Genomic DNA, 21508 nt, shown 5'->3' with positions numbered 1-21508 from the left:
GGGCTCCTGCATTAAGAGCCCCATTAGCTCCACACCGTGTTCCGGCTGCGGGGGAGAGGGCTGAGGAGACAAGGAGGAAAGCGGCGCCGCCCCCAGGGCCAGCCAGCTCGCCGCCGGAACCAGCCCCCACCGCCAGATGAGCGGTAACGGGCTGGGGTCCCGGCGGACCGTCGTGGGCGAGCGGCAGCCAGAGCACTGATGTGTGACCTAAATGCAGGGAGCTGACAATAGAGATGGCTACTGACTCTCTGTCTCAACACAGTGACTGGAATCATCAGGAAGTGTGAATGACTCGAGTCACTCACTGTTTCATGAGTGGAGACAGCAGCAGCAGCAGCTTCTCTCAGACAGAGGGAGGAAACTCTGTGTCCTGTGTCCTTCAGTCAGTGTGTTCTGCTGTCTTTAGCTGTGATTGGCCAGAGGCTATACCAGGTGACACCCAGTGGGAGGGGGGAGGGAGCAGTCACGACTCACCAGTCAGTGAGTGCTCTGCTGCTGTGCCTGATCCATGTCGTGAATCATGATTCCTCCTGAGTCTGCCAGTGAGTGAGACAGTTGTACACTGTGGAGACTCAGTGAATGAATCTTATTCATGCAGCAGGAGGTGGAGCCCCTGTGGTACAGGGCTCTCAGCTCAGTGCTCACTGATCCTGCTCAGTGTGACTGTGGGTGGCAAACTCCCTGGAGGCTAGATAGTGGATAATATAATAAATCCAAGGCCACCCAAAATCATCCAATTAGCAAAGTATGCAAAATAAAACATTAAAAAAAAATGTTTTTATTTGGTTTAGTTACAGAATGAATGATGTGTTTCATGGCTGTTAAGCTTTCTCTCCTCAGCCAGAAGTAATGTCATATTCTATAACTAGTATGCAATAAGTGGTTATTAATAATATATCAACATAACAGTAAATCTATGTTAATATATTATTAACAATCAGGGCATAAGCAGCTGCCTCCCCCAGATACACTGTACAATCACTGCAGCTGAATAACTCCATGAGTCCAGCACTGATCCTCCAGCACTGGCAACTCACTGATTCATGTGCAGTCTCTGCAACACATTCCACTACAGATGAGTCATGACTCATGTGCCGAGACACTGACTCCAGACACTTCACTGAACTGTAACTGTAACTTGCACAGCAAGAATCCCCTAATAAAACAAAGTTTTGCTTGCACTGCAGCACTCACCTAAACCAGATCACCAAGAGACTTAAAATGGCTTCACCTTCCCTATATATATCAAGCCCTCCCCTTAAAGAAGGCTGTACTTTCCTCACAGCTAGGTCCACCCCTCCCCAGATGTTTAACTCTTTCCTCTCCTATGCAGTCAATACTCTCTTCTTTTAGTCTGACAGGGCATTGTTTGTTTTGGGGGGGCAAATTACAGCCTTGCCGTAGTGGCAAAAATCCTAGTTTCGGCCCTGTGATCAGCGATGATAGTGGTACTCTTTTTTTGTTATTCAAGCTAATGATGAAAGCAGATGTATTATAATATTTGTTAGTACCCCTTCAAACAAAATAATTGCTATTTATGACCAGATGAAAACAAATAAAACTTGTCTCTCATAAATACTAAAAATTACTATTTTGTTGACATGTTTACGCTTTGTGTCATATCACAATGATTGAATTTGTGACCTGCTACTTCTATGATGCCCTATAATCCATCACCTTCCCTGGAAAATATGTCCCCTTGGCTTTGTGCTGCTCCTAAAATGTACAGGTCTGCAGGCTCTCGCTCAGTGCTCTGGCTGCTTCTCAGCGTACTCTGATTGGCCTCCACAGTTCACGAAACGAGAGGCAGCCAAAGGGTTGATAACCAGGAAGATGCACATTACTAGCAGCTCCTGACTGCTCGCACCTGGCAATCCCATCCATTTCAGTTAAAGTTCCAAGGCAGGGGTGAGCACTACTGGGAAATGGGAGCAAGTCGTTGTGCTGGGGCATGGGGGCTGTACTGTGTGCTGGATAGGAGCTACAATATACAGTATAGTTGGGTAAAGGAAGGTATACTGTATTTGGGGCTTGAAGCTGTATTGCATACTGAGAGTACTAGCTTGTATAGCATACTGAGGAAAGTGGCATTATTGTATTTATTGTAATATCGGGGCATTCAGATCTATTATATACTGGCATTAGGTTGTAATATTTATGGAACTTTAAAATACTTTGTAAAGTTATATTATACTGTAAGTCAAGCACAGAACTTGGCGTTGTATAACATAAAATTATGGTTGTAAGTTTTGTTATGTGGAGTAATGGTGCCTCAGCTGAGATCTTGCCCCGGAACCCATTGCTCCTCTCCTTAATATTCATGTGCGATGTATAGTATGTTTGTGTTAAGTACTGTATGAATACTGTCGTCGCTTAATTTTATTGAAATTCTCTAAACAAAGCGTTCTAGAAGATAGTTGAATACTGACTTCTAGCAGGAACTAACAAGCAACATGCAGTATCCCTGTGATATGTGTGAACAGGTGATTTTACTGCGCAAATAGTTTATTCTTTAAGTCCTCTGCATTAACACCATTATACAGGCAATAACTCAGAAGGGAGGACTAGTGTTAAAACAAATATTTTGCAACATGATATGTCTGACATATGAAACGTCTGTTCTTTTTCTTCCTATATGGTTGGTCTCAGAAATAATCTTACTGTACGTAATAGTGTAATAGATGTAACAGGCATGTTCTGTGCTTACATTAACTTACGTCAAAACTTCTCCCTATCAAGTATCAGTTTAGTAAATGTGTCGAAATGAGTGAGATTTATGTTAAATGCATCCCATTAAGTAGAAAACTGAACCTGATCTCTATAACCTCATTGGTGCTGGAGAAATCTAGTGCTTTTTATTTTGCCAAATATCAAACAGGGGGCTTGCTCCTAAATGTGTCCTCTCCAGCTATCTGTCTGATTTTAATAGTTGGCCTGCAAACCAAACTCTTTATATTGCCTGTGACTGCAAAAGTAGGTAGACTAATGGTCCTGCCAACTCCTCCCATGAGACATTGTAAACGTTGGCACTCCCACAGATGGTGCCATCTTAGTGTACAAAACAACACACTTGCCTTTAAAACTAGCATTTGTGGAAAAAGGAGGCTTGTGTCTAGCCAGAAATGCTTTTACATGGTATCTAATGAGCCCCACTGTGTTCAATTAATTCCTAGCATACATATGACTATTTAAATAGATTTATTAAACTACCACTGAATTTCTGGTCCGGTGAATTTACCTACTAAACACAATGGTGCACTTTTAGCACAGCTTTGTGCTCTGGTGAAGCTCACACAGGCATGCCCCAAATTGATAATAGTAGAGGGTGACATTTAGTCTTTCAACTTTAAATTGGTCTCACATGTGGTGGACGAGATCAGATTCTGAAAGGTAAAATGTGTCATGCTGTAGGCAATCATTTTGTTTATTCATATTTGTAATAGAAGGTAAAAACCAATTCACCCTTACTGAATGTTTTATACTTGACAGTTATAACAGTCTTCTTTGGGCAAAGTCTAAATTGCTTTTTGAAAGGTTCTGCCTTACATTTACAGTGTAACTCTGATCACAAATGTCCAGGTCTTATCACTTTCAAATAGATTAGATGTAGCACCAAATCATTCTGATAGTTCAATCTAATTAGTTCATATTTGACCGCTCATAATGGAAATATGGTTAGCCAATTAGACCCACTGACCTGTGTGTGAAGTCATCAGTCAACATGAACATGGAAGGACCCCTCCTTACAATGCGGATGGACTGATGTCTAGATGGCCGAATCTGTCCAACTTGTAGTCATGGATCCAGTTGTCCCAAGACTGGATAGACACACTGCGACATGAGTACACACATTATGCATACAATTTCCTGTTTGCCTTCATGTCTGCACACATAACATTGTAACAGTTTGCATAAGAGGTGTTAATTTCTCTTTCCCTTTCCATCAATTGAATTTAGCTTAATTTCTTTGCATTAACTTCACTAGGGTATTAATCATCTCAAGAAAGTAAGAAGATATTAGGGAAGACATACTTTCAAATATTTTATATACTGCAGTTTATATGTAAAGTACAATACAGCAAGGCACAACACTAGGGTGTCAAAATAGAGGTGAATTTCACTTCCAAGTGTATGTGTAATTTGGGCTTTTTGCATGTTACAAGCATCTAACCACCAACTTTTCCCACCACTTGTTGTTTATTGCAGTAGCTCTCTAATCACATGTAATTGACATCTTACATTTATTTTTATAGTGTATTTATACATTGAGTGTCAATTACATTTAAACTTGTCCCAAGCAGTGCTGGCTGTTACGCCAGGCAGCTGAGGCCGTGGGAGTGAAAATCTCATTACTACAGGGGGCCTAGACATCAGGGCCGTCTTAACAGCAATGTTGGCCTCTGGGCAAAGCAATGCTCTGGAGCCCCTACCCATCCTCCAGCGGTAGGGGTGAAGGTTGCTATCAGCGGCAGCTTTGATGTCCCGCGACATGGGACTCCCACAATTCTGCGAGATAAAGGGAAGAGGTCCTTCTATGGGAAATTAATTCCAACAGAGCATTTCTAGTTGATAATCCCTTCTTTATTACTACAGACCCCATATATGCCCATCACTTGTACTATAAATTGGCTCACTGCTTTTACCTGCTTGTTTTTCTGTTATAGATGGTGCAGGTAAAACGAGGACACTTCAAGATGTCCAAAGCACTTCAATAGAGCTCTGTTAAAAAGTTTCCGTAGACCAAATGTATGTGAAAGAGCTGTGGACAGAATTGAGCATTTCAGCTGAAAAGCAACAGTGACAATAATTCTCTAATTATTTCTCATGGGGACATCATTGATTAAATATGGGTTGTTGAAGTTACAGTAACAACCCCTTTCAATTTCTAAAAGCTACATAGATACATAGCTTCATAGTGCCTTCTTGCAATGCAAAAATAATGGAGGGGGGTGTGTGCTGTCCCTCCAACTGCAGGATTCTTAACCTTTTTCATCTGGAAACTAGAATAAATATGTGAATAAGATTTATATTTATTAGTACATTTACTTGTAATTACAACTGTATTACAATTCTCATGTACATCAATTAAGTATATTACTGTTAGAATATTTTTTTTAATTCATGGTAATGGGGCCCTTATATTAGAAGATAATCTGGACAATACCTCATTCTCCCAATGACTGGTTGGGGGATCGGGGAAAGCAAACCAAAAAATTATCAGAATCTGATTTCCCGACAGATTGTCGATCATCAATAAACGCCGATCGGCAGATCGAATTGGGGGAATGGGGAATTGTGGTACAGATGTATGGCCTACATAAGACTATTGCAGGCCATACATCTAAGGCCCAATTCCCTGTTCTGTTGATTCAATCCAATGATTGGCGATGCGATGATTGGTGGACATCGATGATTGTCGATCCGTCTGGGAATCTTGAAAATACAGCTTGTTGAAAATCCCTGACTTGCTGATCCTGATTATTTTTTGGTTTTAATGGGCAAATTAAGGATTTCCAACATGTTGGATTTCCCTGATCCCTAAACCCAGTAATCGGCAGAACAGGGAATTGCCTTGATAACTTTCAGATGTATGGGCCCCTTTTGTCCTGTAATTCTAAACAAAAAATGGATAATAATGACTTCCCAATCTTAATTGGTTTATGATGATTGCATATTAATTACATATTGACTTACTAGTTAATTAAAATACCTCCCTATTACACCAAATGGATACACATTGGTGCACAAATATGAGCTAAAATAAATTGACTGGTATTTTTTTTTAAAATATATATTATAGTTTGTGTTTTTCAATTTAGTGATATTTTTCTTCATGTAGTTATCTACATAGACACTCATCTATTTAAAAACACTTTCATTCATAACTAAAATGCTTCAGATTTCTATTTCAGAATCTGATTGTTCCCTTTCAGTGGAAACTTAACTGACTTTCTCCCCTTGTGTTTTATTGAGCCAAGAGAAACACTGATCTTCTATCAGGATCCTCATGGATAAGAGCAGTATGTTAAGTGTATTGACCTAATGTTTCCAGAATGGAATACATACCATTGTTTCACACTCCTTTTAAAAGGGAAGGGGGGTAAGGAAATTTGCGGCTGGTAGAAAATATTTTTTTTTCTAACTCAATCACAGCCAAAGAGGAACATAGCTGAAGTGACAGGTGACAATGTCCACTGCCTGGTCCAGCGATAAGCCCAGGCACATAAAAATAGACTCAATGATCTCATCAGCTTCTGAGAGCCAGTGAACCCAACAGCTATGCCAGTGGAGACAAAAGTGGGGACTTAAAAAGGCTTGTAGAAAGGGCAGCAGAGAGCTGGGGATATTTTCTTACTTTGGTTAAGCTCCAGCTCGGAGTGCATTTGTCCCTTGTCGTCTCTTTATGGAACATCGTGACTCTAATGGTGTATATGTCATGCCTGATTCACCGGTATCTTCTTACCACAGCACAGATAATCCCTATGCAGGTAAAGTGCATCTCTAACTGGTTACTAATGTGATGCTCTTCTGTAACTTGCCTGTTCTATGTATTGAGACAGTATGAATGTTGTATGAATAGGATAGTAGTATACAACTGCAAGAAATACATCTCATTTGTTGTCTGAGATTTGGCTGAGTATGGGTGTTGAGTGATAGGCTTGACAATTTGAAGAGCCTGAGAAGAGAAGTGTATTTAAAGTGGGTTGACCTGCTTCAATTAATAGTAACACCTCCTGGGCTTCATCTCTTGTCATTGTGCTTGTCCGTAAATGAAAATCCCATGTATAGTTATCTTTGCTGAAGTCAGATATTTCAGGCAGGAAGGACAGCACATTAAGCTGGAGATTGTATTTATTGGTTTCTGTTGTGTTCATAGAAGAGTTACAGCCCTCAACCAAATGGTCACTAACAATAGTGATAAAAATACATACAAGCAATCTTACACTAACAAACAGGTCTGATAGTGCATGTTCAGGGCTTCACACATACAATAAACTCATCCCTATTATTTATATATATATATATATATATATACATTATATATTCATATTTTATAATGGTAACTATTGTGGTCTAGGTTTTTATGTTCTGGATGCTGTTATTGCAGGTCCTTAAAACTGAAGAGTGGCAGAACTGCTCTCCTATAGAGTTAGAATAATCTAGATAAACAATATTTCATTGTTTAGTCAAGGTGCCAGTGGCACCTATAATAAAGGTAGCCAAGGAGATAGAGAGAGAAATAGTTAAAAAGAAATAATGATCAGTTTAATCCATGTTTATCAGCTTCATAGCGCAGAGGTTAATATTGCATTGCTCATCGTTATATGATATGAATACTGCATACCATTCCTCCTTTTAGTAAAGTCATCTGTATTCCCAGTTCTGCAGGGAACATTTTCCCAACAGGAAGTAAAGGTTATGCTCTAAAATAACAGTATTTAATACCAAATTTATGAATCTTCGATCACATACTTCTTAGTAGAATAACATTGGTCACTGAGGCTAAAATGATAAATGTCACACTCAGGATTTCCTCTGGATAAACACAATTCAAATGTATAAACTTTTAACTGAATTTGTGGCATATTTATTGCAATCTGTATTTTTAATGCAGAGGCGATAAATATTTTTTGGGCAAATTCGCAAAGTGAAAATAAATATCTTCATGCAAATTTACTAATGTTCTCTTGCCAGGAGACAGGTTACCATAAGAGCACGTCCTGGTGAAGAGCTGGAAGCAGTGTGATGGGTTAAAGCTTCCTACCTCCTTGTTTAGGTCCCTGGCAACCAATGCGCATGTGCCGCCATGGGCCGGCGGAGAGGGAACAAGTTAGTTTGCAAATAAGTAGCCCATAGGCTACTATAGGATGGTGCCATCTGGCATTACCTATCTCCAATATCTGCTGCGGTCCATCCATTGTGCATTCTGAGGTTACTTAATATTTTCAGGTGTTCCCTGAAAACAGTATTTTTTGTGGGGGAATATCCTGCAAATAATATTTGATAATTCTGCCCCTTTGTATCAATCTATTTAGCTATTTCAAAATGTATATACTGTAGCTTTAAATACTGTACATTTGTACATTGCTCATTTGAACACGCGATTGGTTTAAAGACATTACACATATTCTATCAACCCTGAAACAGCATGTGAACATATAGGGCCTCATATAAAGTTATAAATACAGCTTCTGTATAATGTGACATTTTTCACCATCGATAATCCATGTCGCACTTCAGGGGGAAAATAATTAAAATGTTGCGATAGAGAGTAGGGATAGGGCCATGTCATAGCTCAACACTAAATTGCAATGCTAAAGTAAAGTTGCTAAGGTTTCTTTTAGTATCATATTAGTAAAATAAATATAATATACTGTCTTAGTACGCAGATTATAAAGATAAAAATAATAACTTTAGCTTACAGAAGAGTATCACATTGATATTACCTGCTAAAGCAGCTCACGTTTTTCTTGTATGTAAAAATAATATTGCATTTGGACCCCTTACTTCACAACATGGCTTGTCCTGGTGCAAATTTGCACCTTTTACCTTTTTCTACTCATACGTCTATACAAGACCCATATTGTTGGAGAGCAATGTTTCTTATTGGACAATATCAATGTTAAGCAACTAAACTATATATATATCTTATGCTCTCTTACAGAACTTCACCGCAGTGAGAGTGTACAGGAGAAGAACGTCAAGGAGGCTAGAACCAAATGTAGAACCATTGCATCTCTGTTAACTGATGCTCCAAATCCCCACTCCAAGGGTGTTCTTATGTTTAAAAAGAGGCGGCAGAGAGCAAAGAAATACACTCTTGTGAGTTACGGAAGTGTAGACGAGGACCGATACAACGAAGACGAGGACGGTGTCGTCCCAACAAGTGAATCAGAATTTGATGAAGAAGGATTCTCTGATGCACGAAGTCTAACAAACAATTCAGACTGGGACAGCACCTATATGGACATTGAAAAGCCTAAAATGGAGCACGAGCTACAGGAAGAAAAGGGCCTGAGTGAGGCATCTGGAAAAGGAGCAGCATTGTTTGAAGTACAAAGACAGAAATCAGAACACATGGTTGAAAATACTCCAACTCAAAATCCACAAGAGCATCAGAAAGCTCCAGTTGCTCCTCCTAGGAGATCAGTGAATAATGGGAATGTCATAAATCTGGTTAATTGTGATAGAAGCCATGATAACTCAGAGAATACCAAGGTGACAAGCACAAAGATATCACTGGCGCCACCTCACTCTCAAATGCCACAAACTGATAATGCCCAAGCATCTTTAGCTGGAAATGGCATCTTCAATAGGTCTGCACGACCATTTACTCCCGGTCAAGTAGGACAACGGAATTTGGCTTCATCTGTTGTGTTCAAACCGACCCCACCCAAAAAAATTGAAAGTTTACCTGTGCAAAATATTGCTCCATCACCATTCACTCCATTGACAACTGACATATATTCAAGTCCTCAGAAAGCTCCAGTTAGCTCTGTTGCATCACTTTATATTCCAGCACCTGGGAGACACGTGCCATCATCCGCAACCAAATATAATGAAAATGAAAAAGAAAACTCTCCAATTCCAACAACACCGAGGACTACTACTGCTTCCATATATCTGTCATCTCCTTCGCGTCCACCAGGACCTCAGATGGCTACTTCCCAACCATATGTTATAGATTCCACTCCAGTGACCCCACTGACATCTACTGTGTCACAATTTAATAGTCCAGCATCCAGTAGTTTGAAGGATACATCTTCTTATATCTCACCAGTTGCCCATGTGAACCAGCCATCTGAGTCGGTAAATTCAAGAGAACAGAGGATCTCTGTACCTATTGGGCGCACTGGTATTCTAAATGAAGCTCGAAAGAGAGGAGGCAGGAAACAAATGTTTGCCAAAAAAGAGGAGAAAAAATGCTTACCTAACCCAGAGCTTCTCTCTATGGTGCAAAATATAGATGATAAACCCAAACAAGAGCAACATGGAGCAGGTTTTGAGTCTGGCCCAGAAGAGGACTTTCTCAGTTTAGGAGCCGAAGCTTGCAATTTTATGCAGTCTTCAGCACGAAAATTTAAAGTTCCTCCTCCTGTGGCTCCAAAACCCATTTTGAAGACATCAGAACAACTTATGAATGGAAGTCAAGATATGCCCCAGTTGAAAGGCAAAGGAGCAGAATTGTTTGCAAAACGACAAAGTCGCATGGACAAATTTGTTGTTGACTCAGACCATAGATCTAGCTCCAGGCCTAACTCAAGGCCAAGAACACCCTCACCAACGCCATCGCTTCCATCATCTTGGAAATACTCATCTAACATTCGTGCACCACCCCCAATTGCATATAATCCATTGATGTCTCCATTTTATCCATTAGCAGCATCCAAATCTCAAGGTACCAAAGTAAACAGCAAAGTAAAAAAAGGTGCTACTGGCAAACCAAGAATGCAAGCCATTGATTTTATGCGTCATCAGCCTTACCAGCTAAATTCAGCTATGTTCTGTTTTGGTGATACATCTAATGGTCAAGATACCCAAAAATTGAATGCTACTCCAGCTAGACAAGTGCCTGTGAAAACTGCTAGAGCTCATGAAATTAAGCGCTTCTCAACTCCAACTCCAATGTTATCATCAGTCAACATGACTCCAACTGTATTAGCTCCCAGATCTGCAACAACTCTTGCAGAACCAGTTTGGAGAACCGATGCAGCTTGCCAACCAATGCCAGCCAATGTTGCAGGGCCAATGCCTTATCATGCTCCTATACAGGAGGCTCAACAGATAAATCGAGCTGCTACAGTCCTTAGTCCTACTAACTCATTCTCTTCCCCTAGATCATCAATTTCAAGAATTCAGGTAGCAAAACCTAGATTCTCTGCAGCAAAAACTGGAATGCAGGCTAACGTATGGAGACCGGCCAAAGTGCACTTCTAACCTTGCAGATTATATGCCTTTGATGTTGTTGACCCTCTAGTGAAAATGCTCTTGAAAGAAATTTGTGCTTCGCTGTTTTGTAATGTTCATCCAAAAATAACATTCTGTTCATCCTTGTAGTCTCGCCTAGCAAACTGTGTATTAAACTAAGACTGTTTTAAACTAAGATTAACTAGGAAGAAGGAAATATGGAAGAAGAATATCCGATGTTTCTGAACCTTGGTGGATTATAGAACAGAAACTGAAGATGAATTATTAAATGAATGCAATATACAATTGCAAAATATATAACTAAGAGACTTTGGAGACCATAAGAATTTTGAATTGTATAGAATGTAACAGGAAAGTAATGTAAAACTCTTTAAGGAAAGAGTATCCACAGAGAAAGACTGAACGGACATTGTGTCAACGATGGTGAAAGGTTGGTGCAGTTACTACAACTAAGTGGCTAAGTGGCTGTTTTATGTCATACCACTATCCAATGAGGCGACATTAGATACGCACAAATCTGCAAAGAATAGTAAAAAAATATTCAAATTCTCTTTTGCCACATCATATAGCAAAAAGTTTAGTTTCTTTGGCCAGATTGAAAATGTTGGAACGCCACTTATGGTGCACATAATGGACTGGAATGTAAAGTACAGTAGGCAAATCGTAGTGTCTGTAATAATTACTTCAGCTTCTTTTGAACCAATTTAAGAAATAACTGCATGTTAATATTGTTTCCATGGTGTGCGCATGTTTTTTGACACCATTTCTGCATCACAATCATTTTGTGTTTTATGCACAAAATGTAGATGGTTTGTTAGTTTACAAAGTGTGATGTCTTTTTTTTTTTTATCCAAAGACAAATGTCACGTGGATTTATGCATACTATGTTGTACTTTAGTTTTTGCCTAAATTTACTAACGTATGATATTTCCCATTCTGCAAATACGGAGTAAAATTTGTTTCTGGAAAAACAGTTACAGTGACTTTTTTTGTAACACAGCTCTGAACGGAGATATATATGCAGTGATTTACTTGTTATTAATACTTAATTAAAATTAAAATAAAACCTAAATAGACAAAATAATAACAACAAAAAATAAGCTTAATTAACAAATCTAAAATCATAGTCAGCACATCTTTCATGTCTATTACCAATATGTAGTACAGCACTATCAAGATTTCCTGGAGACAAAAGTCTGGTATAAAACCTAGCCGCTGTACTTGTTAAATAAAGCTTATGTTTCCTGTTGCACGTTTTCACTCCTTGCACAATGCTGTTTGCAAATATAAAACCTAAGTCTATAATGGTGATTTTAGGGGTCATTCAGATGGGGTTGCTATTGCACTGTCATGCGCAAAGTACAGATGTTCGGCACTTTGCGCATGTGCAAGACCAATTATGCGCATGCGCGAATGGGTCCTGTAACGTCGCAAGCAACCCGGCAGTGATTGACAGTGTGATGTTGTTTTGGGGGGCAGGGTGGAGGTGTGACAGGCTCAGTTTGAAAAAACTGAGGCATGTTGCCGTTTAGAGGGAATGAAGAGGTCAGGGATCTCTGTCTTTGAACGCAGCTTGATAGCAACGCCAACTGCACCTGAATAATGCCCTTAGAGGCCAAAAAAAGTGTAAAACCACCGTGCAAATGTAATTTGTTTACGTTACACTCCTACTTTTTCCAACTGTATCCCATTTTATGGGAAGAGCAATGATTTGCAGGACTATGGGGCTCCAAAGGTTTGCACTGATGGTAATAGTTAGGCTGAATCTTGGTGTATGTTGGTAAGTGTGAGTTAGGCACACAAGCGACCCTAGTTTTACTCTGTAGTATAGAAGCAAAATATTATACTATGGGATTCCATTATTTAAAAAAGATAAAGAAGTAGGGAGAGTTGTACAGACTTTACCTCTTCACATACACACTTACCTCTTTACATACACACTTGGATGTATGCCACATCTGAAGTTCAGAAAAGCGGGTCTTGTGCCTAACCTTATATAGCACCATCTAGTTGCATTTACTGTATGAGCGAAAGTGACCTTCTAAGTACACAAATATAATACAAAACATCTTGAATAATATTAGTTCCAGTGTCACCTCATTTTCATTACGAAAGTGAGACATAATTAAGCTAAATTAACAGTATTTTAGGAGAAACACTGAAGAGAAAGGTCCTAAAGTTGAACTTCAATGCACATTTTCCACTCTGCACATTTCCACTCTGCACATTTTCTAGAGCATCTCCCAACCAGTTTTCAAAGTCTGTTGAAAGGGCATGGACTTTGGTTGGCATGTAGGCCTATATAAAGATGCAATGTGGGTACACTGATTTTTATATTTGTAAGTGGTTCTTTCTGTTTGTGGCTGCCACGAGAGTCCTACAATGTGCATTTAACATGCATCTAAGAAAACCTAAATATGTAAAAGTGAATATGAGTTATATGCATCACAGTGCAGTCTGAGCCACTACTTGTAACAGACGGTATTAGTTGTCATGTCATGATGACTGTATCTTTTTCCATGTTTGTTGCTGCGTCATATGACCATTGAACATTTTCCATGTACGTTAACCATGAATTTAGTCATATGACCGTGGAGCATTTTCAGTGCTTGTTTAGCATGTATTGTGTTATATGACCATGGAGCATTTTCAATACATATTAACCATGTAATGTGTCATATGACCAATATGCATTTTCAGTACATGTTAACCATGTAATGTGTCTTATAACCAATTCCTCCACCAGACAAGGCGTAAGTATGGAATAATGTAAACTTCTCACAAAATGTCATTGGTCATGTGCAGTTCCCCATATTAGCTATTACATTAATGTAATTATCGCTTTAGGAAACATCACCTCTTCTAATAACACAAAGACTTGATAGAATGGCTGAGTTTACTAAACAGATTTTGGTAGAACTGTGGAACAGAGTCTATTGGCCGGATGTATGGAGTGCGAGACCGCCGGACTCAGAGCTTCCGGCCGAACTCGTAGGTTTTTTTAAAGCAGCCAACATTTCCAAGGCAAAACCAAACTGGTTTTCCCATGTAAATGATTGCTGCGTTAAAAAAACATACAAGTTCTGCTGGAATCTCGGAACTCCGTCCGTGTTGCAGTCCATTTCATCTGACCCCATATGTCCATGCCATTTCCCTCATTTCAGAGCCTTCAGCTCAGATGCTAGTATATGATAGCACAGTACTTTTTGAATTTTTACAGTTGCCTTGCTATGCACTATTGTATTTGATTACATTTCTAGGTAAACTATTCTGTTTATTTTTTAGAGATCTATTGTATTTTGGTATATTTTCTAATAATTTATATTTATTTCTACATCAACATCTGTATATCCAGTTTCCAAAAAGTGTAAACCAACATGATTAAATCTCATATTACATAACTGTCCTAGTAAAAAGGAGTGACACTTATTTACTGTGAACTGTGTTTTCTTTAAGTATAAGGGTCTCCATTTTTTTCTAAGAAAAGCACTTGAGGTAGAAGATAAATATATCTAGTAACTTGTTATCAAGAACGTTCCGAACTATGGAAAGGAAAAAAGTCAAATATTTTTGCATATCTGTGAATTTATCATATGCACAGACATGATCCCCAAATGTTTCATCCTCTAGTTATAATGAGAAGTTTTGCAGAATAATTTAATTAAGGGACTGATAGGGCTGTGCGTGAAAAGGTGGGGACATTTTAAAATGTATTTTAGATTACTTCAGGCACGGACAGTGACAGAACAAAATATTCACTGTGCAAGGGATTTTTATTTTGACATATTATAATATATATCTGCATTATGCAGCATATAGAACACATACACAGTTTGAACACATTCATGACATGTATATAGTACAGTCTACATTGGGTGAGAATGCAGAACATGTGCATCTGTGGAGACAGCCATTTTGCAGACCAATTCTTCATAAGAAAAAAGGCCTATCAATTTCACAAAGAATCTGCCCCTTAATAAATATTAGTCAGGACTGCTGAATAATTATCATAAGGTACCTCAGTTGCATTACTAGATCCTAGTAAATGTATGGGCTTTGTTCTCATTAATATTGATTGGCTCACAAAATGGCCACCTCCTCTGTTGTTAGGTGACAAGTGCTCTGTGGAAAGGCTTGTCTTTTTTAAGTGCTGCTTGGATTTCTAAGTGAGCTGGAAGCCGAGTGAAAAGGAGGTGCAGTGAGCTGGAACAACTGCAACTGCTAAGTGGAGTATAGGTGCCGCAGGAGAGAGTACTACGGCTGCATAAAAGTGAAGGACCAAGACCCGCACAAAGATAGATAAGTATAAGCCAGCTTAATTATTGTATAAGTGAGATTGTTTGTCTTCTACTTTTTATTTTTGCTGCTTTTTCTTTGAGAGTAACAGGGAGTTAGACCTTACAAACAATATGGGAGGGGCTGTGATTGGGGACAACACTCAGTGCATGTCGTGCAAGATGTATGCACACCTGGAGCTACCGGCCCAGTGTGATTACATCTGCACGAGGTGTGTGCGAACTGTTGCCCTGGAAGCCCAGGTAACTGATCTAGAGCAAACCGTTACGCGACTGAGGGAGATTCACAATCTCGAGCGTAGTTTAGACAGAACGGTGGAGGAGTTGCGGGAGGGGTCACTGGTAGAAGAGGATGATGATCAGGTAGCCAGTTGGGTCACAGTTAGAAGGAAGAAAAAGAGGGGGAGGCTCGACATCTCCGAACTATCAAACCCGAACAAATTTGCCCGATTGGACGAGGAATCGGAGGATGATAGTGAAGAAATGACAGGGCCAGAGGAGACTGCTCCCTCTAGCATCCAGAGGAGCGGTCCCTCTGGCGCGGTTGGGATAAAAGATAGAGAGGTACCTAGTCAGATGGTGGTGGTAGGGGATTCTATCATCAGGAAGGCAGATAGGGCAATCTGCTACCGGGACCGTGATCGCCGTACAGTCTGTTGTCTCCCGGGTGCTCGGGTACGGCACATCGCGGACCGGGTAGATAGATTGTTGGGAGGGGCTGGGAAAGACCCGGCGGTCTTGGTGCACGTTGGCACCAATGACAAAGTTAGCGGAAGGTGGGATGTCCTTAAGAAAGACTATAGGGACTTAGGAAAGAAACTGAAGGCAAGGACATCTAAGGTAATCTCGGAATTATTACCCGTGCCACGCGCTAGTCCAGGGAGGCAGAGGGAGATTAGGGAGGTAAATGTGTGGCTTAGGGATTGGTGCAGGAAAGAGGGGTTTGTGTTCCTGGAACACTGGGCGGACTTCTCAGTCAGGCGCCATCTCTTTTGTCGTGACGGATTGCACCTGAATGAGGAGGGGGCAGCGGTGCTGGGGGGAAGGATGGTTAGAAGGTTGGAGGAGATTTTAAACTAGGAGCCTGGGGGGAGGGTTTAGCTAGAAACTACGGGTCATGCAGTGAGAAGTTGGGGGGAGGGTAAGAGCAGGCGGTAAGGTTACTAACATGGGTACTAAAAGGGATTTTACCAAAGCACTAACCAATGACGATTACAGGTCATCATTACTACATAAGGTGAAAGATGTCCCTAACGCAAGGGAAAATACTTATCTTAGTTGTATGTATGTAAACGCCAGAAGCATTACTGGTAAAAAGGGTGAACTAGAAATACTTGCAGCAAGCAAACAGTATGATATTATAGGCATTACTGAAACTTGGTGGGATGAATCTCATGATTGGACAGTCAATCTGGAGGGCTATACACTGTTTAGGAGAGACAGACTAAATAAAAAGGGTGGAGGGGTGTGTCTTTACGTAAAGCCGTTTTTAAAACCTGATATACGGGAAGATATTCAGGAGGGGACTGTAGACACTGTCGAGACATTATGGGTAGAAATTGCATGCGGGGAAAAAGGAATAAAAAAGTTAGTATTGGGTGTATGCTATAGGCCGCCTGGTATCAATGCATCTGATGAGGAATTGTTACTAAAGCAAATTGAAAGAGCAGCAGGAGTAGGAGACATAGTAGTGATGGGAGATTTTAACTATCCAGAGATAAACTGGAAAAACGATTCATGTGATACTGCTAGGGGAAATATGTTTTTAAACACACTTAATGATAACTACTTAGTCCAACTAATTGAGGAACCAACTAGGTACAATGCAATCTTAGACCTGGTATTAACAAACAATGGGGATTTGGTATCAGGTATTATAGTAGAGGAACCCATAGGAAACAGCGACCACAATATGGTCACATTAAATATCAGTTTCCATAAACAGCCCTATACTGGCTCAACTAGGACTCTAAACTTTAGCAAAGCAAATTTTGAAAAGATGAGGGTATTTTTCAGGGATATTGAATGGGAAGGTTTGTTTTTAGGAAAAAATACTACGGAGAAATGGGAGGTACTAAAATTCCTGCTAGCTAAAAATACACTAAAATTTATTCCTATGAGTAGCAAAAAAAGGAATAAAAATCATAAACCGATGTGGCTTAACAAAAAGATTAAGGAACTTATGGGCAAGAAAAGGCGAGCATTTAAAAAATACAAATCTGACGGGGAAGCAGAGTCATTTCAGCACTATAAGGAATGTAACAAAATTTGCAAAAAGGAAATAAGAGCGGCTAAAGTAGAAACTGAAAAACTAGTAGCAAAGGAAAGCAAAGCGAATCCCAAAAAATTCTTTAAATACATCAATAGCAAGAGATTAAAGAAGGAGAGTATAGGCCCTTTAAAAGACAAGTTGGGAGTCTTAAGCAAAAATGATAATGACATAGCAGACACACTAAATGAGTTTTTTTCAACAGTATTCACTAGAGAGGACCCATTTCAGGGACTGACACACAATCTCAATAATGAGAATATCCCACTGATAGGTACTTATTTAAGCGAGGAAGTAGTCTGTGACCGATTAAAACATTTAAAGATTAATAAATCACCAGGGCCCAATGGTATTCACCCAAGGTTTCTAATGGAGCTTCACTCTGAACTGGCAAAACCGCTATCTTTGATCTTTAAGGATTCAGTTATATCAGGTATGGTTCCCAAAGACTGGCGTATAGCGGAAGTAGTGCCTATATTCAAAAAGGGAAGTAAAGCTGAACCAGGTAATTATAGACCAGTTAGTCTTACATCTATAGTGGGGAAAGTATTGGAAGGTATTCTAAGAGATAGTATTCAGAAGTTCCTTGAAGTCAATAAGGTCATTAAAAGGAATCAACATGGGTTTATGAAGGACAGATCCTGTCAAACCAACTTACTTGGCTTTTATGAAACAGTAAGCGCAAACCTAGATCAGGGTAAAGAAGTGGATGTAATCTTTTTAGACTTTTCCAAAGCGTTCGATACTGTACCACACATGAGACTTATCTACAAGCTACAAGAATCAGGGCTAGGAAGCACAATATGCACTTGGGTCAAAAACTGGTTAGATAATAGGGAGCAGCGCGTTGTGGTTAATGGATCTTTTTCAACTTGGACTGAAGTGCTAAGTGGTGTGCCGCAAGGCTCAGTATTAGGACCGCTATTGTTCAATATTTTCATTAACGACCTAACAGAAGGTCTAGAGAGCATGGTGTCAATTTTTGCAGATGATACCAAATAGTGTAAGGCTATAAATACAGAGGAGGATGCCGAGTCTCTTCAGAACGACTTAGTTAAATTAGAAGCATGGGCAGCCAAATGGAGAATGCGCTTCAACACAGACAAGTGTAAGGTAATGCACTGTGGTAACAAGAACAAAAATTACACCTACCTACTAAATGGGGTAAAATTAGGGGATTCTGTACTGGAAAAGGACTTGGGTGTCCTCATAGATAGCAAGCTAAGCAGTAGTACCCAAAGTAGGACTGCAGCAAAGAAGGCTAATAAGATATTAGCATGCATAAAACGGGGTATTGATGCTAGGGACGAGAGTATTATACTCCCGTTATATAAATCACTAGTGAGGCCACACCTTGAATGCTGTGTACAATTCTGGGCACCGTACTACAAAAAGGATATCCTGGAGCTTGAAAAGGTACAGAGGAGGGCGACCAAACTAATTAAGGGCATGGAGACGATAAAATACAAGGAAAGGCTTGAAAGACTAGGCATGTTTACATTGGAAAAGGGGAGACTAAGAGGGGATATGATCAACATCTACAAATATATAAGGGGACAATACACAGAGCTTGCGCGGGACCTGTTTTTGGTTAGATCAACACAGAGGACTCGTGGACTCTCGCTCAGGTTAGAGGAGAGGAGATTCCGCACAACACGGCGTAAAGGCTTTTTCACGGTAAGGACAATACGTGTTTGGAATTCCCTGCCCGAGGGAGTTGTAATGGCGGAATCTGTCAACACCTTTAAGAATGGGTTAGATAAATTCCTAATGCATAAGGATATCCAGGGGTATGGTGCATAGTCATGCATTATAGTTACTATAAATAGGGATAAAATGAAACGGCTGACAGCAGCATCAGTCAGAAATTTTAGTCAAATCATCATGCATAGGAGACCACAAATAGGTTGATCTCGATGGACAATTGTCTTTTTTCAACCTCAGATACTATGTTACTATGTATATGTGGTATAAAATCAAATCTTTGGTTCACATCATGGACAGCATCAGAGCATAAAAGACGTTAGGATATTTGAAATTGTTATCACATTAATATTCTTTTACACCATTTCAAGCATCACATTACAAAGTGGTGGTATGGCATAAAACACTGATGGACATTCATTGTACGAATCTGCTTGAAAACTGCACACCGACATGTTGATGAGTGAACATATACTATAAGGATTTGCTTGTATAGTTCAGTACAATGTGTTCCAGACTATGTTCTTGTGGAGACTGTGAAGTCCGAAGAAAGTTTGTGGCACGCACTTGGACGGCATTCACACAGAAGATTGATTTGACACCTGTAGATGATTGTAAATTAAATACAGCCTGAAAACTGTTTGTTTAAATTGTTTAAGAATAGACATTGGAAATCTGGCATTGGATTAATGTAATGATTTAACTACAGCAAGTAAAAGAGATGTTACTGTTGGTGTGAGATGGGGGAAATGTACAAGGATGATTTAAAGGCAAATGTAAAACATTCAGAAGTCGAACAGAAAAGCTTTGGAACATGAATAGCTGCTTTGCTTTTTTACTACTCTATTAACAACAGTAATTTATTAGATTACTATGCAAAGCTTGATTGCAACTACCTGAATTGACTCTGTCATTTTTCAATGTAGTTTTCAGAAACTAATATGATCATAATGTCTGTGTAATAGGGTAACTTGAGTCTAGACTCTAGAGTGTTAGAAAGTGTCCCTAGAGTGTTTACTTGCCATCTGGCAGTGCTGAGTATTAGATTTCTAATAGAGTATAAAGTATTCAATAAACTTTTTTTGTCCAAAGTAAAAACTAGATACATTTTGTTTTATTGACTATATGTGTTTGAGTCGTGAATTGCTTTTTGTGAAAACACAAATAAATATAAGAGGGGGAAAAGAATATACATAATTCCATATATCATAAACCAGAGGTTCTCAAACTCGGTCCTCGGGGGCACTCACAGTGCATGTTTTGCAGGTCTCCTCACAGAATCGCAAGTGAAATAATTAGCTCCACCTGTGGACCTTTTAAAATGTGTCAGTGAGTAATTAATACACCTGTGCACCTGCTGGGTTACCTGCAAAACATGCACTGTGTGTGCCCCCGAGGACCGAGTTTGAGAACCTCTGTCATAAACCATTATAAATATATTTAAATTGTACAAACAAAAATACCTTGAGCACACACAAAAAATAAAACTACAACTTGACTTGTGTAATTCATGGATTATCAACCCTCCTAAAGTAAATCTCCCCTTGGCATTCACTTCTGGATCACCGATCGCGGGTAAAGTTGTTGTACCTATCACCCCAACATTTTTACCCCAAAATAGGGATTTTCACCAACTTTTCACCTGCTCTGAGTAGATGAAGAGAAACTCACAATAAACCATATGGAGAATTATCGCATGTGAGTAACTGGATATCTGCGATATTACAGGTTGAGAGAAAAACTGCGTTTTTGCATTTTTTGCTGCAAAAATGGGCTCCAGTTCTTGATTAGCTCTAGTTCTTTTTCTTTGTATCTTGAGATATATGTGATTCAACTTCCAATAGTAAGTAAGCTTCTTTTGCAGACTTTGAGTCTCTACACTAAACTACGTCAGCCACTAAATTTATACTATTTATTAAGTTATTTAAATAACACACATATTTTACACAGTGCTTCACAGAGAATACTTAATCATTCACATCAGTCCTCGCCACAGTGAAATCTTACAGTCTGTTCTCAAGCCCATGGGGAAAGCCAGTGGAATCACTGTGAGAACATACAAACTCCACACATACAGTATAAGACACTGGTGTAATTCAAACTTCAGTGCTGTGAGGTAGTAATGCTAACACTACACCAACTGTGCTGCCAACACAATGCAAATACTATAAAGTGATTACATGTTGATGGTTTGTTGATTAGTCATGAAAAGTACTGGTCATCTGAATGTTTTTACTTCTCAAATATATCAAGGGTTTTAACAAAGTCCAGGAGGGAAACATTCTCCAAATGAAGAGAAGCAATAGGACAC

At 39.5% G+C, this 21508-nt stretch overlaps 1 protein-coding gene across 2 annotated transcripts in view; it reads left to right on the top strand.

Moving 5' to 3' along the window:
- SYNPO2L (synaptopodin 2 like) overlaps nt 1-14358 on the top strand; it is a 206929-nt gene extending 192571 nt beyond the window's left edge. For both annotated transcript variants that reach the window (XM_063961341.1, XM_063961342.1), the window contains one exon: nt 8666-14358. In XM_063961341.1, the coding sequence (XP_063817411.1) occupies nt 8666-10938 (2273 nt within the window). In that variant the 3' untranslated portion in view covers nt 10939-14358. The remainder of the gene's footprint in view (nt 1-8665) is intronic.
- Nucleotides 14359-21508: the final 7150 nt, after the last annotated feature.

The sequence above is a fragment of the Pseudophryne corroboree genome, chromosome 3 (assembly GCF_028390025.1).
Source record: "Pseudophryne corroboree isolate aPseCor3 chromosome 3, aPseCor3.hap2, whole genome shotgun sequence".
NCBI lineage: Eukaryota > Metazoa > Chordata > Amphibia > Anura > Myobatrachidae > Pseudophryne > Pseudophryne corroboree.
The sequence above is the reverse complement of the archived record's forward strand: the minus strand, read 5'-3'. Positions and strand labels throughout refer to the sequence as shown.